Here is a 14,172-nt window from a genome sequence, read left to right as displayed (position 1 = left end):
TGGTGTATCAATTATTACCAGAAAATTGCACAAAAATGGTAATGCATTCTTCCAAAGAGAATTCAAAACTTGAGGGGACTGTCCAAGTTATTTAGAGACCTCTAGCACAAAACAAAAACTCTTGTTTTGAGCTTCCCTTTTTTGTTACAGTAGACACGACTGACTCATAAGACTGCCCAAACACCAGCAAACTACAAATCTTTTCAAGTTGACATGTGTTTTATAAGTTAGTCAGGAAACACAGCACTTCCTTTGGTTTTATTTTGAGAGAAGCATTTCGTTTTACATTAGTATATCTACAGTACTCTATAGAATGCAATAATACACTTTAAAAAGTTTTGGTGATATGTGAACTACAGAATGCTGCTATCAAGATACTTGTTGAGATACAGAGGCTACCATTGTATCTGGGAATTACAAAATTAATATATTGGCATATTTTGCATGGTTCTAACACATCTGGGTTCCAACTGAACGTTTTACATCACCTCTGAAATGATCCCATCTAGTCTCTGAAGTTAAGAACTTAATAAAGAAATGACAAGAATTCGTACTTTTGCTATTGGGTTCATTTGAGATGGTTTTCTACAAGGCTCATTTCATAGGGCAGCAGTGCACTCACTGACACTGACAGTACTTCATAATGCAATTCTAAAGCATTATTTTTCAGGTGAGCTTAAATTCTGCAGAATGTAAACTCTAGAAAACCTCAGTTGCAACGGTTCCCTTTTGCTTCTAGAACAGTGATTCTTCACCAACAGTTTGTGAGCAATATATGGCTTTTTGCAATGTAGCCTTCAGTTCTTCAAGGCTCCCTCCCAATCACTAACTGCCGATTCACGGTGCTTCTGTAAGGAGTAGGACCAGAAAGGGGGGCAGGTCAAAAAGTTCTCCAGGCCACTAACTGGTCAGATCTTTTCTTCTGAGGGGCCCTGGGCTGCAGTCGCTAAAGCCCCTGCATTCATCCAGCTAGTGAGGAGTTGACTCTGCGTGGTTGTTTCCCACCACTACCATCGTGCTGGGCTGGAGATGTGCAGTGATCAGAAGTGTTGACTCTCCAACCATGCACTACCATCTGATCAGGAGAAGTACTGACACTCCATCCATGCGCTCCCATCGCCTGCAGGCTCTACCCCTACAGATCCCACTGGCCTGGAATCATGGCCATTGGGAACTGCAGTTGTGCCAGCAGGTGCAAGCAGCATGCAGCACCATCTCCCCTCCCCGCCTCATGCTGGCTACTTCCAGGAGTGGCGGGGGGGCCTGACCCTGCCTCAGCCCTGTTGCATCACCTAATGGGAGCTGCATAAGGTAAGTGCCCCAACACCACAACTCAATGGCCCAGTCCTGAGCACCCTCCCATGCCGTAGCTCCCACTCAGGCCCTACAACCCGAGCCAGTCTCCAGCCCTGAGCCCCCTCCTGCACTCAAACTGCTCATTCCCAACCTCCCTCACTCCAGAGCCCACACCTCCAATCAAACAACTCACCCCCACCTGCATCCCAATGCTCTATCCCATCCTGGAGCCCCTCATGCAATAAATATATTAGCTAAAACTTAAGTTTTTGTTGTATTGAACTTTTGAAAAATTTTTAAATAATTTATATTAACAGTTATACATTCAGTATTATTTGGGGGGGGGGGCGGGGTTTGAGGTGGTACACAAAGCATACAATAGTCATGTGGCTCTTCTGATTAGTGGTGGTTGGAAATATGGCTCCCAAGTCACATCACCACTGTTCCAGTGGAAGCTTTGTTATTTAAGTAAAGTTTACTGCTATTCCTGCTCTCAAACAAAAACAAAATTACGTCCAGCGGCATATAGCACATACATTTGAACATAGGTAGCTCTGAAAGGCAACATATGAGTAACCACTAATACTTGTATTAGGAGAACACCCAAAAGCCACAAGCAAGGTAGGTCTCATTCTACCAAACAGTATACTAACAGCATACAAACAAAAATTACAAAGAGCTTACATTTAAAATGCCAACTGCTTCTATAATGATTCAATTAATATTTAGGATTTCACACTTAATACTTCTACATATTAAATAGTATCCGAAGTCTGTTACACATAAAAATGTTCATTGTCTTTTTTGAAAGATTACATAGTTGTACACAAAGTATTAATTATGGGCAGAAGGGGGATTCAGTTTGCTAGCTAGCTGATATCTAAGATAAGTTTACAGATTTATATACTTCATCTCACTGACTGAGCAGATTCTAGCAATGCACAAATAAAATGACAGATTTAAAAAAAAAAAAAGTCCTTTTCTAAGAATGAAATTAAAAGCAAATGTATGCATATTAGAGGCTATGTGATTTATATATAAACAAATTAATATTTTGGGCTGTTCGCATTTTACACATTTTATAAACTTGGAAAAATATTTAAAGCTGACTTACCAGGACTGTGATGAGTTACAGATTCTCCATTTTGAAACACATCTCCAGCCACATTCATTCTACCCGGATTGAAAGGTCCTACACCAGTCTTGGTCTGTGAAGTTAAAGATGGGGTGTATGTTTGTATATTAACACCAAAATTACTTGACTGCAGTCCGTTAGATACATCTCCCAAGTTGGTATTCTGCAGTGATGTTACATGTGTAATCATTAAGTTCATGTCACGCCCTTCAGTATTTTCTAAATGACCATCATTCACAGAGCTCATACCTGTTTCTAACGTGGTAACATTAGCAATCTGAATTTCAGAGTCTGGTTCTGTGGTTATACCACTACTACCTATTCCTGCATTTACCTTACTTCTTGAAAAACTGGAAGCTGAGAATTCCATATCACTGGATCTGTTTTTACACTCGGGAAGTCTTCTTTCATTAAAACTGGAAGCATTCTTCTCTTGTCCTTGATTTGTTTCAATATCTTCTTCGTCATCTATAATTATAGTCTCACTTATACTTCCCTTTTGCGAACTTAAGTCTTTTGAAGGAGGAAGCATTTTGGAATCATTTCCTTGAAGCTCATCACTTTTTGATGAAATAAACGCAATGTTTCTCTGATCTGATATTATTGATGTAGAAGTCTGTGGAGGTTGTATAGGTTCAATAAAAACAACATCATCATCATCTTCTATAGATGCGTTTGGAAATGCATTAGGTCTAGTAACTAAACTATTAGTTGGACCACCAAAAGTATTTCCTATATTTGCAAGACCAGTTGCCATGGCAGTAGTTCCTAGTAAACCAGAAGTACGTTCAGAGAGTTCTAATCCTCCCAGAGAACTTCTGTCCATTCCAGAAAAGCTGTTTTGTAAGTAAAAGAGAAATAAAAATAATTTTGATACAAGATTTAATTCCTTTACATACCAAGTACTTCAGAAGATTTAACAAATTAGTTTTTTTTTTTCTTATTTTCTCTTAACTAAATCCTCTTATTGGCAGTGCAACTTTCTCTTCCAGAAGAGCTTACTCATTATGTTACCCAACCACACTCCCACATCATAGAACACATTAGTAACAATGGAAGTCTATTACCTTTTTCACAGAACTTTTGCAGGTAAGTTTAGCAAAAAAAATTGTCGGAAGCATCAACAGAATTTAGCACAACTGTAAGCTTTTCGTTGCCATTTAATACATAGGCTTCCCAGCCTCATACCCTACGCCTCTCTTGTATGTACAACACACCAAACAGCATTGCCTCTGATCAACTGCAATGCAAGCTCAAAAGCACAGATATTTTAAATATTGGGTTTTATTCTTCTTAAAAATGGTATGAAAAAATCTCAACTTGAAATGCACAAATTGTGCACCTAGTAAAGGAATTGCTTTGCATGGACTAACACTCTCAAGGCATCGGCTGACCAAGACTAACCCACAAACACACACTTTCCACACCACTCTGAAGAAGGAAGGAAGAGGGTAAGAGCCTTGGGATACATGGAGGCTAAAGAGAAGAAATGTACCACCAGTTAAGGAGGGAAAGAAAATATTGACTCTGCCAACCTTCAACTCTGACCACTGCAAGGAAGCAGTGCAAAACAAGGCTCATTTGAGGTCATGAATCCTCTAAAAGTCTTCAAAAAGTTTTAAGAGATTCACTTATCTCCTCTCCTCTCAGCATCAGATGCTGCTGAACGTTCCTTCATCCACTACTCATCTCGCACATGGCATTTATTTTTCAGACGGTTAATCTGTGGTTTTGAGAAGGCTACTGGGTTTACAATTCTTGTGGATACTGGCACGAATACAATTGTATTCATAATACACCAAATTAAATTTCAGGCCTGAATATTTGCTTTTATGTCTCATATAAAATTAAATACATCATCAGGGGCAACAGAAAAGCCTTAATAGAAACAGAGGACATTCCAATAGCCACTGGCAAATGCAATGTATTAGTGCTGCTGTAGGCACTGGAAAGAACATAAAGGTAACTAGCTGCATGACACTACACTCAAACACGTACCTGAATTTACACGTGTGATACTGTCAAATTTAAAACTAGTATTCGGTCATAAAATACACAAAGGTGGATAAAACGTCTTTGTGGATTTCTGCAAATAACCTTTCAAAAAGGAAGAGAGGAGAAGTATTATTCCCCAATACTCACCCATCCAGAAATCCACTGCAGCCCGTTTACCTTAATTAGATGCTCCCAAGTGCTCCAGTGTAGGGTCTACTCCTCTTATACCAATTAACTTGAAGCCCTTGGTTGAAATGTTCTGAAACAGATAAAAAAAAAAACACTCACATGACCCTTACATACATAACAACAGGTTGTCCCCCACCCAAATTCTTATCAACCAGAATAAAAAGTCTGTATCCTTCATACCAGCAAACGGGTTAAAAAAAAAAAAAAAGTCTCTCTCTGTATAAGAGATGCTATCTAGCTCATAGTACTCAGAACTGTTGTGCACTGGTTGGGTAACCTATTACGTAATAGTGCAATCACATAATGCTAACAATCTGCATTAATATGAGTGTAGCTGTCCCACATGATAGATAAAACTGATTAAACTAGATTGTCCCAGCCAAGAAATGGGAATGGAAGCTGCCATTTCTCCCAGAAGGTATCCATTCCAGATTTTACACTAGGCATAGTTTGTATGTGGTTTAGCTGATACTATATTGATACATGGAATCATTCCCTGAAAGGAAGTGGAGAAGATTGCAATTATTTTAAGCAAAGGATGCTAAAATCTGAGCAGCTCTCAGGGCAAGTCTACTTTTAAAAACCTGCAGTAGTTGCTGTAGCTTTTTAATAAAGATGCTAATACACTGACCAGATAAGTTTCTACCATTGGCATAATTAAACTACTGCCCAAGAGGCAGTAGCTATTTTGCTTAGAAAAGCTCTCCCATTGATACTGTCCATATGGGGGATAGGTCAGGTCAGGGTGTGTGGATTTTTCAAACCCCAGAGCGATATACTTGTACCAATATAAGTTTATGGTATAGACCTGGCCTCAAGAAGTTAGAATGCAACACAACTTTTTTATTTAAGTGAAAACTTTTTTAAGTGAATCACTGACAGCTTTAATCAAAGCAAATTCTGGAATAATAAAAGTAATAAACCCAAAATCACTTTAATTTCTGAAGGACAGGATCAGTTTTTAATGTCTAGCTGAACAAACAGCAATTAAACCATTAACAATAACAGACACACACAAACATAGGTGGAAGAGACAAACATTAAGTCAGATTTCCAGCACAACATACACATCTCACTATTTTAGCTCTTATTTGTATATGGCATCATATATATCCATAAAATGGTCAAAAGTAACATATTTGGGTTGAGAATGGACTCCCAAGTCAGGGTTTCAACCCAAGTTACATCCATGCCCTGTGTTATTAAATTAACACACAATATCATATGCTGCAGATTGAAAATGTCAAACTAAACTAAATTTGGATTTATTCTACATGCCTTGTACCAGTCAAAGTTTTCCAGACTCAATAATAAAACTAAAGCAGCACTGTAGGCTGTCCATCCTATGCCTTTAGCCATTGCTTTAGCGTAGCCCTAACACCAGGTACAGAATGGGGCCAGAGGAAAGAACGGTGAGTGCAAAACAATAAAAATATGTTATTCTATGTCTACACAGCAGCATTAATTCAGAATAAGCTATTCCAGAAAAGATTTTCCAGAATAATTTGTTTTAAAAAAGCATGTCTACACACAAAATGCTTATCAAAATAGCGCTCAGCTATTTCAAAATAGAGTCCAACAAATAATAGAGCCTGTTTTGGATTACAGCCCCTGAAAGCACTCAGAATAGCCCATTCCCTGTTTATACCTATTTACCTATTTCAGAATCGGTGCTATTCTCATAGGCCATGTCTAGACCTGGTATAAGCTTCAAAATGGCCATGTTAACAGCCAAATCAAAGAATACTAATGAGGCGCTGAAATGCATATTCAGCGCTTCATTAGCTCACCTCCGGCCACGGCACTTCGAAAGTGCCGCAGTTTGCTCCCGCGCAGCTCGTCTACACCATCCATAGGAATAAGGGGATTTCGATGTTGGTGGGGTCCTTTTGAAAAGGACCCCAGTGTAGACGAGCTCCGTGGGAGCAAACCACAGCACTTTTGAAGTGCCGCAGCTGGTGGCATGCTACTGAGGTGCCAAATATGCATTTCAGCACCTCATTAGTATTCTTCGATTTGGCTGTTAGCATGGCCATTTCGAAGTTTTTACTAAGTGCAGACACGGACATAGAACAAAGTTTAGAGAATTCAAAATTAGCCGTCTGCTATTTCAATATTTTGCTGTAGCGGTTTTACTGTGTAGACGTTTGCAAAGTTATTTCAGAATAGCAGCCGTTATACCAAAGTAACTTTTCTGTGTAGACATACCCTTAGCATCTTGGGATTCTTTATTTTGGTTTGTTTTTTTGTTGTTGATTTGTTTGTTTATTACAGTAAACAAGCTTTCATTTAATAAAAATACTTAACATTGGGCTTTTTGCAATGGTAAATATTAAACTAACGCCTCCTTGCCTATTAATCACACTTGAACAAATACTGTCTCCCAACAAAAGCAATTAGAATCACCCTAAGAGTCAAGACACACACCCATTAATTCCTTTATGTGTTATTAGCTACAGATAGAGTCAAATCACTGTTCCACAATAGCATTTAATATCACAAAGAAATCAATCAGCTTGAGATGTGGCAGCTCTCTTGAAAAGCTAGTCTAAAGTTATCCATGATGGAACAAGGATTAATTTAATCCATTGCCTTCATGGTCTTCCTTCACCTTTTTCCAATGAGTTATTCAAAGCAAGACTGTACCAGTAATTTTCTCTGAACCATGATCACATGTGAGATAGCAAAACTGTTCTTGTGGAAAGTCCTATTCTTGCCTCTACCAGACTCTATACAATTCTGGCATTTCAATGCTAGAAAGGTGTTCATAAATTGTAGGAAAATTAGAAGACAAAAACGAGCAGGTAGAGATGCAGCTATATTAATAAAAATTAAAGACATGTATAAAAATATAATGTGACCAAAAACTGGTCAGAGAAGAAAAACAGGAGACTGTACCTTTCAAACGTGATGAAGATAGGCAAAATAAATATAGGCTAGTAGAAGGTAATAATCTTCTGAACAATAAAGTCTACTTAACCATGGAAATACCACCGCTAGAATCACATAAAACGTGATTGTTTTATCCAAATTACCAAATGGTTTGTACAATCTTATACAAATAGATGGAATTAATTAAACCAGTAAGCCTTTCTAATCTATTTTTCCCCTCCTACAGATCTTCTCTAGAAGAAATATACACTAGTTCAGCTTAGAGCAACAATAAGGCTGGATCTTACAGCCTTTTGAGGTAAGGTGGAGACACCAAGACCACTAAAGAAAGCTGGAAACAGTCTTAAACCCCACCCGTAAAATACAACATTCCAGGTCTCCTGCTGAAATAGCCTTTAACCTTTCTTGCTCAAATTGGGTCCCACCATCTGCCTCATATCATGTTTACTTTATTTTTCATCCTGAAATGCATTAGAATTCCAACTACAGTCAGACCTAACACGTGCTTGTCAGAAACAGATTTCAGTCTAGTGACGACAATTAATATTTTTATTGTTTAGATTGTTTTCTATTTTTAGCTCTTTTTACCCTTACTGAAAATTGAGGGGAGTGGCGGTAGGGCTCCCTGCACAGTCAAGAGGCCCAAAACAACAGGTTGTCAGGTAAAGGAGGATGACAAGCTATCAGCCATAGGGCTGAACAATTCTTGAGTAGGAACAGTTTTGATGCTCCCAGCCAGCAGGGAGGCTGTAGTGCTGGCATGACAGACCAGAAACTTCCCCATCTTCCCCTGACCAGGATTGTGAAGAAGAGGTAGGGTGACCATCTGCCCCTTTTGTCCCCTCAACAGTCCCTTATTTAAGCTGTCCCACAGGCAACCCAACTTTAAGGAAATGGGCAAATTGTCCCATGTTTTGTGGGGCTCTGTTCCCCGGCATCCAGTGTCTCAGGGCAGCTGTCTCTGCTGCCAGGAAGCCCCACTGCAGGGCAACTGCCCAGTTCCCTGGCACCCTGTGCCTTGGGGCAGCACCCCCACTGCCAGGAAGCTCCTCAAGGGAGGCTGCCCTGTGCCTCAGGGCAGCAGTTCCTGCAGGGGAACTCCTCCATAGGGAAGCTGCTCCATTACTTGGCAGTCCATGGTGTCAGCCCCCGCTGACAGCAAGCTCTGCCATCAGGCAGGGGCCTCATTCCCTGGTGCACAGCTCCCACTGCCAGGGAGACCCTCCATGGGAGGCTGCTTTGTTCCCCAGCACCCCATGCCTCAGTGAGGCAGCCCCTACAGCAGGGAAGCTCCTCTGTTGGGCGACTTCCCTGACCCCCGGCTTCGAAGCTATGAGGTCCCTATTCTCAGCACCCCTCACCCCACGCTAAGATGTTGTCAAACCCCCCATCCTCTGGTCCCCCCTCATCGGGAGGCTGTAGAGCCCCCATCCCCACTATAGAGCAGCAGCCTCCATCGCCAAGGAGCCCTGACATGATTCCAGTACATCTCTGGAGTCGAGTGTTCCATATTCACCATGGAGCAACATGTTCACCCTAGGAAGAGGGCAAGTACCCTGTCCCCAGGGAGGCCACCCTGTACTGAATAGCTCCTGCCAAGGACACAGCTGTTGAACACCACAGTGTCCTCCCCTAAAGCCAGGAATGCCTTCCCCTTCACACACAAGGTTGGGAAGGTTTCTGCTCTGTCCAATCAGGACTGCAGGCTTCCCTGAACCTTGCACCTACCTTTTTTTCCCTCCCTTTTCGGAGCTCAGAATGGTACTAATACCAGAGGGTATTCTAGGTGCATAGAAGCTCTGTTCAGAAAGTTGAGTGAATTTGGGATCTGGCATTTAAGAGGAAGGTAAAAGTCAAGCACCTTTATAGAAAAGTCTGAGTAGCTTCAAGCTACAGTGTGCATGGACCTTTTGCCCTATGTGGATACTGACAGCCAAACTCACTGCTGATTGAGATTTAACAGTTTTTGTTACTGGAAGGCACAGGTTCCTATTTCTTAAAAAATTTGAGACCCTACTCAGTGCATGAGAGGTGTGTGGCTGATGGGGGCAGTAAGCGGATCCGCAGGCAAAGCCCCCATGGAAGGCAGATTGGCCACCACTGTTTTACGCTCTGCAGTGACTAACAGTAGGTCTGTGTGGGAAATACAGGGCATTACTTTTAACCTATTTAAAGAGTGGGAAAGGATTTATTTACACTAGGGTTTGTAAAACTTATTCAAAACTATTTTAAATTTAGATTAAAAGCTCTGATTAATTGCTTTTTCACAAAATTCCACTGTCGCAACCTGCCCCAATCCCTCTCTCTGGACAGACACCAGTCTCGTGAGTAAACCCAGCTAATGGCTCCAACATGCTTTTAAGTCACCCAAACCTCCTCCACACCCACAGAACAAGTAGTGACTAGTCACTTTTTCCAGGAGTATGGGACAGCTTCCATGTAAGGAGAGGTTAATGAGACTGGGAATTTTCAGCCTAAAAAAGAGATGATTTAAGAAAAAAAAAATATGATAAAGATCCAGAAAATCATGGCTGGTATGGAGAAAACATACAGTAATATTTACTCCTACACATACCAAGAACCAAAGGTCACCCAATGAAATAAAAAGGCAGCAGGTTTAGAACAAACAAAAGGAAGTACTTTTTCCACACAACACACAGTCAACCTGTGGAACTCAATACCGGGGTGTTGTGAAGTCCAGAAGACTGTAACATGGCTCAAAAAAAGCGATCAATACATTCATGGATCATAGGTCCATCAATAGCTATTAGCTAGGATGGTCACTGATGCGATAACATGCCCTGAGCGTCCCTTGTCCTTGTCAGAAGCAGGAAGTACCATCCACGCCCACAGGATGGATCACTAATAACTGCCAGTTCTCTAACGCATTGGCCACAGTCAGAAGACAAGACATTGGTCTAGACCAGTGGTTCTTAATCTGGAGTGCATCTCTCAGGTAGGCCAGAGCTCTAAAGCCCTGCTGGCAAGCAACCAGGGAGCTTGCAACCGGGGGGTTGCAAACAGGGTGGTTGCTAACAGGAGGGAGTTTTGAGAGGGGCTCTCCTGGGGAAGGAGGGGGCAAACTACAGCACCTTTGGATAAGTGGCTCTCTGGAGTGTGTGGGTGCCTGGGTTTGGGGGTTCTGGGCCTGGGTTTGTCTGTTTATTTGGTGTTTGGAGTGCTGAGCTCTGCGTGTGTGTGTTTGTTTGAAAGGCCATGTGCTCAGGCTGCGTGCGGACTGGCTGAGCGGTCATCAGAGGGAGGGGCTCTCTCAGGTAGGCCAGAGCTCTAAAGCCCTGCTGGCAAGCGACCAGGGAGCTTGCGACCAGGGGGTTGCTAACAGGAGGGAGTTTTGAGAGGGAGCTTAGAGAGGGAGCTTAGAGGGAGCTAAGGGACCCGCTGCAGCATGAGGAGCAGTGGGGGACGAGATCAAGGGATGTCAGTGGTGGGCAAGTGGTTTGGGGGCCTCTGGTATGGCTGTGAGGATGGCAGCACCCACAGAGGCTGCTTGCAGCGTGCTGGCTCAGATTGCATGGCTTCCAGGCCCAGTCCTGCGCTCTCTGTATGTATGCACCACACCAGATCTGTGAGGCTCCGGGGACAGCCGTAGCCAGACGAAGAGTTAGTAGCTTTGGGTGGGACTCAGGGTGCAGCTGAGCAGCGAACAGGGGGCAGCAGCTAACAGGGAAGGGAGTTTGTCTCTGGGAGTTCACCGAGGGAGGAGCCCCATGTTTGTTGGCCTGTTCATGTATGGTGTTCCACCTGTGCCCTGCAAGGCAGCACTATCAAGAAAAGCAGTCTCTGAAGAGAAGAGCCTGACGAGCGATGGGGGAAGGTGGACCTGGGGGCACTGAGAGCAGCTGGGGGGAGAGGGGCCAGTGCAGTGAGGAGGGCGGACATGGGAGCAGATGGGGGTAGTGGGTTGGGGGGGGTCCTATGGTGATGGTAGCTGGGGGGGGGGGAAAGGTGGGGAGGAGGGTCCCGGGGATATGAGGTCATTGCTCCACAGGGAGCTATGGTGACTTGTGGTGACAGGGAGGTATGAAGTAGGGGGATCTTTAACCACATTCTCCACACCCCACTGCCTTGTGGGTTATCCTGGGAAGGAGAAAGGCTAACGGAGTAAACCCTGACAGAAAATCCAGAGTGGAGTCCGAAGGCAGTTCGGTGTCAACTTCTGGCACTGTCCCGGCAAATCCTGCAGCTGAGCTGGTACCAGACATGGAGGTTATCCTCTCCTCTGGACTGTATCAGTAAAGCCGAGAGAGGGACACTGGTGTCTGGGCAGCCCAGAGTCTCCATAATAAGTGCCCAGGCTTGCGCCCGCAGAGGTACTCCAGCATCACTGAACAGCGTTGCATCAACACGGGAGGCAACAGATACCGGTTATAAGCTCTTGCTCGATTGGCGTAGAGAACGAGCGCCAGGGGTTGCCTTTGACGGTGGGAGAGATCCCTGCATCTCACTGGACAGTCACCGCCCGCCTCAAGCTGGGCAGCCCCCAGCCACAGGGTACTGTCCCGCCACAGTTCTCCTGCCTCGCTAGGTGCGTGAGGCTTAAGGTTCCTGAACCTGACAAGTGACTGAAATTTGGGCACCAGGCAAACCAATACGAAAATCAACAAGAAATGAGAAACATCAACAATTCCAGCTTGCTTGCTGGAATGTGCGGACCATGCTGACCGGCTTGACTGAAGATCTTCAGGCCATCAGTGACACCCGAAAGACTGCCGTCATCAACAAGGAACTGAAGAGGCTCCGAGTTGATATCGCTGCACTGCAAGAGACATGACTCGCAGATTCGGGATCTCTAAAGGAAAAGGACTACACCTTTTTCTGGCAAGGTAAAGCCCAAGAAGAACCCAGAGAGCATGGTGTTGGCTTCGCTGTCAGAAACACCCTTCTGCAAATGGCGGAATTAGTCATGGGCAGATCAGAAAGACTTCTTCGGATCACGCTACAAACTTGTGCCGGTCCTGTCCACCTGATCAGCGCTTATGCTCCAACCCTGTACGCCACACCAGAAGTAAAAGACAAGTTCTATGACATGCTTAGTGCTGCTGTAGTGCAAACACCTGCTCGTGAACAACTGTATATCTTGGGTGACTTCAATGCAAGAGTTGGAGCTCATTGGGCCTCATGGCCTTCCTGCTTAGGACACTTCGGTGTGGGGAAAAATGAATGACAATGGCAGCATCTCCTTGAACTGTGCACGTACCACAATCTGTGCATCACAAACACATTTTTCCAAACCAAGCCACAGCACAGAGTGTCGTGGAGACACCCACGCTCAAAGCACTGGCATCAACTAGACGTGGTCATCACTAGGCGTAATAACCTCAAAAACGTCCTTCTGACACGCAGCTATCATAGTGCTGACTGTAATACAGATCACTCGCTAGTTTGCTCCAAGCTCAAGCTGAGACCCAAGAAGCTGTACCGCTCTAAACCTGCTGGAAGGCCCCGCATTGACGCCAGAAAGACGGCAAACTTGGAGAAAGCTGAAAAGTTCAGAGAGACCCTCCAGGAAAATCTGCGCAGCGGCCCTGGGGGCGCCGATGTGACATCCAAATGGCAACATCTGAGGAATACAGTTTACAACACGGCCTTGTCAGTGTTTGGAAGAAGAGCTAGAAACACGAACGACTGGTTCGAAGCTAACTCAGATGAGATGATTCCAGGCATTGAAAAGAAGCATGCAGCACTCCTGGAGTACAAACGCTCACCGAGCCAGAGTACGCAGCAAGCACTTAGAGAGGCCAGAAGAACAGTACAGCAGACAGCCAGGCGCTGAGCCAACAACCACTGGCTCCAGCTATGCAGCAGCATCCAGATCTGTGCTGACTTTGGTAATCTCAGAGGAATGTACGAGGGTATGAAGAAGGCATTTGGACCCACCCAGAACAAGATGGCACCTCTGAAATCCAAATCTGGTGAAGTCATCGCTGACAAAGCCAAAACAGATGGAGCGCTGGGTCGAGCACTACTCCGAGCTGTACTCACGCGAGAACGTTGTGGTTGATGCAGCCCTCGATGCCGTCGAGCTCCAACCAGTAATGGACGAACTGGATCAGGAACCGACTGTGGATGAAGTGAAGAGAGTCATCGACAGCATTGCAGCAGGAAAGGCCCCTGGCCAGGATGGTATACCACCAGAGGTAATCAAGTGTGCCGCAGACACACTCCTGGAACCCCTACATGAGCTACTGTGCCTGTTCTGGAAAGAGGGTGAGGTTCCACAGGATATGCGCAATGCTAACATTGTAACGTTGTATAAGAACAAAGGAGACAGAAGCGACTGCAACAACTACCACGGAATCTCCCTCCTAAGCGTCACTGGTAAACTGTTCGCTCGCGTCATCCTTGGCAGACTCCAGAAGATTGCTGAGAGGGTGTACCCCGAATCGCAGTGTGGATTCCGCGCAGAGAGGTCTACCGTTGACATGGTCTTCTCTCTAAGGCAGCTGCAGGAAAAATGCAGGGAGCAGAGGAAGCCACTCTACATAGCCTTCATTGACCTGACGAAGGCCTCTGACATGGTCAGCAGGGATGGTCTGTTCAAACTGCTCCACAAGATAGGCTGTCCTCCACAGTTACTCAAGATGATCCAGTCGTTCCACGAAGACATGAGAGGAACCATCCAATATGACGGCGCTTTATCGGAT

At 44.3% G+C, this 14,172-nt stretch overlaps 1 protein-coding gene across 8 annotated transcripts in view; it reads right to left on the bottom strand.

Annotated features, from left to right (window-relative positions):
- The window catches only part of ZMYM2 (zinc finger MYM-type containing 2), a 196,336-nt gene that overhangs the window by 150,892 nt on the left and 31,272 nt on the right, over positions 1–14,172 (bottom strand). For 5 of the 8 annotated variants that reach the window (XM_074985173.1, XM_074985237.1, XM_074985180.1 and 2 more), the window contains 2 exons: positions 4,574–4,685; positions 2,411–3,267 (listed from right to left, as the gene is read on the bottom strand). In XM_074985173.1, coding sequence (XP_074841274.1) covers positions 2,411–3,257 — 847 coding nt within the window. In that variant the 5' untranslated portion in view covers positions 3,258–3,267; positions 4,574–4,685. Of the gene's footprint in view, positions 1–2,410; positions 3,268–4,429; positions 4,529–4,573; positions 4,686–14,172 lie in introns of all 8 variants that reach the window. The other 3 variants (XM_074985228.1, XM_074985218.1, XM_074985209.1) reach the window with 3 other exon arrangements.

This window comes from Carettochelys insculpta, chromosome 1, assembly GCF_033958435.1.
Source record: "Carettochelys insculpta isolate YL-2023 chromosome 1, ASM3395843v1, whole genome shotgun sequence".
In the NCBI taxonomy this organism is placed as follows: Eukaryota; Metazoa; Chordata; order Testudines; family Carettochelyidae; genus Carettochelys; species Carettochelys insculpta.
The sequence above is the reverse complement of the archived record's forward strand: the minus strand, read 5'-3'. Positions and strand labels throughout refer to the sequence as shown.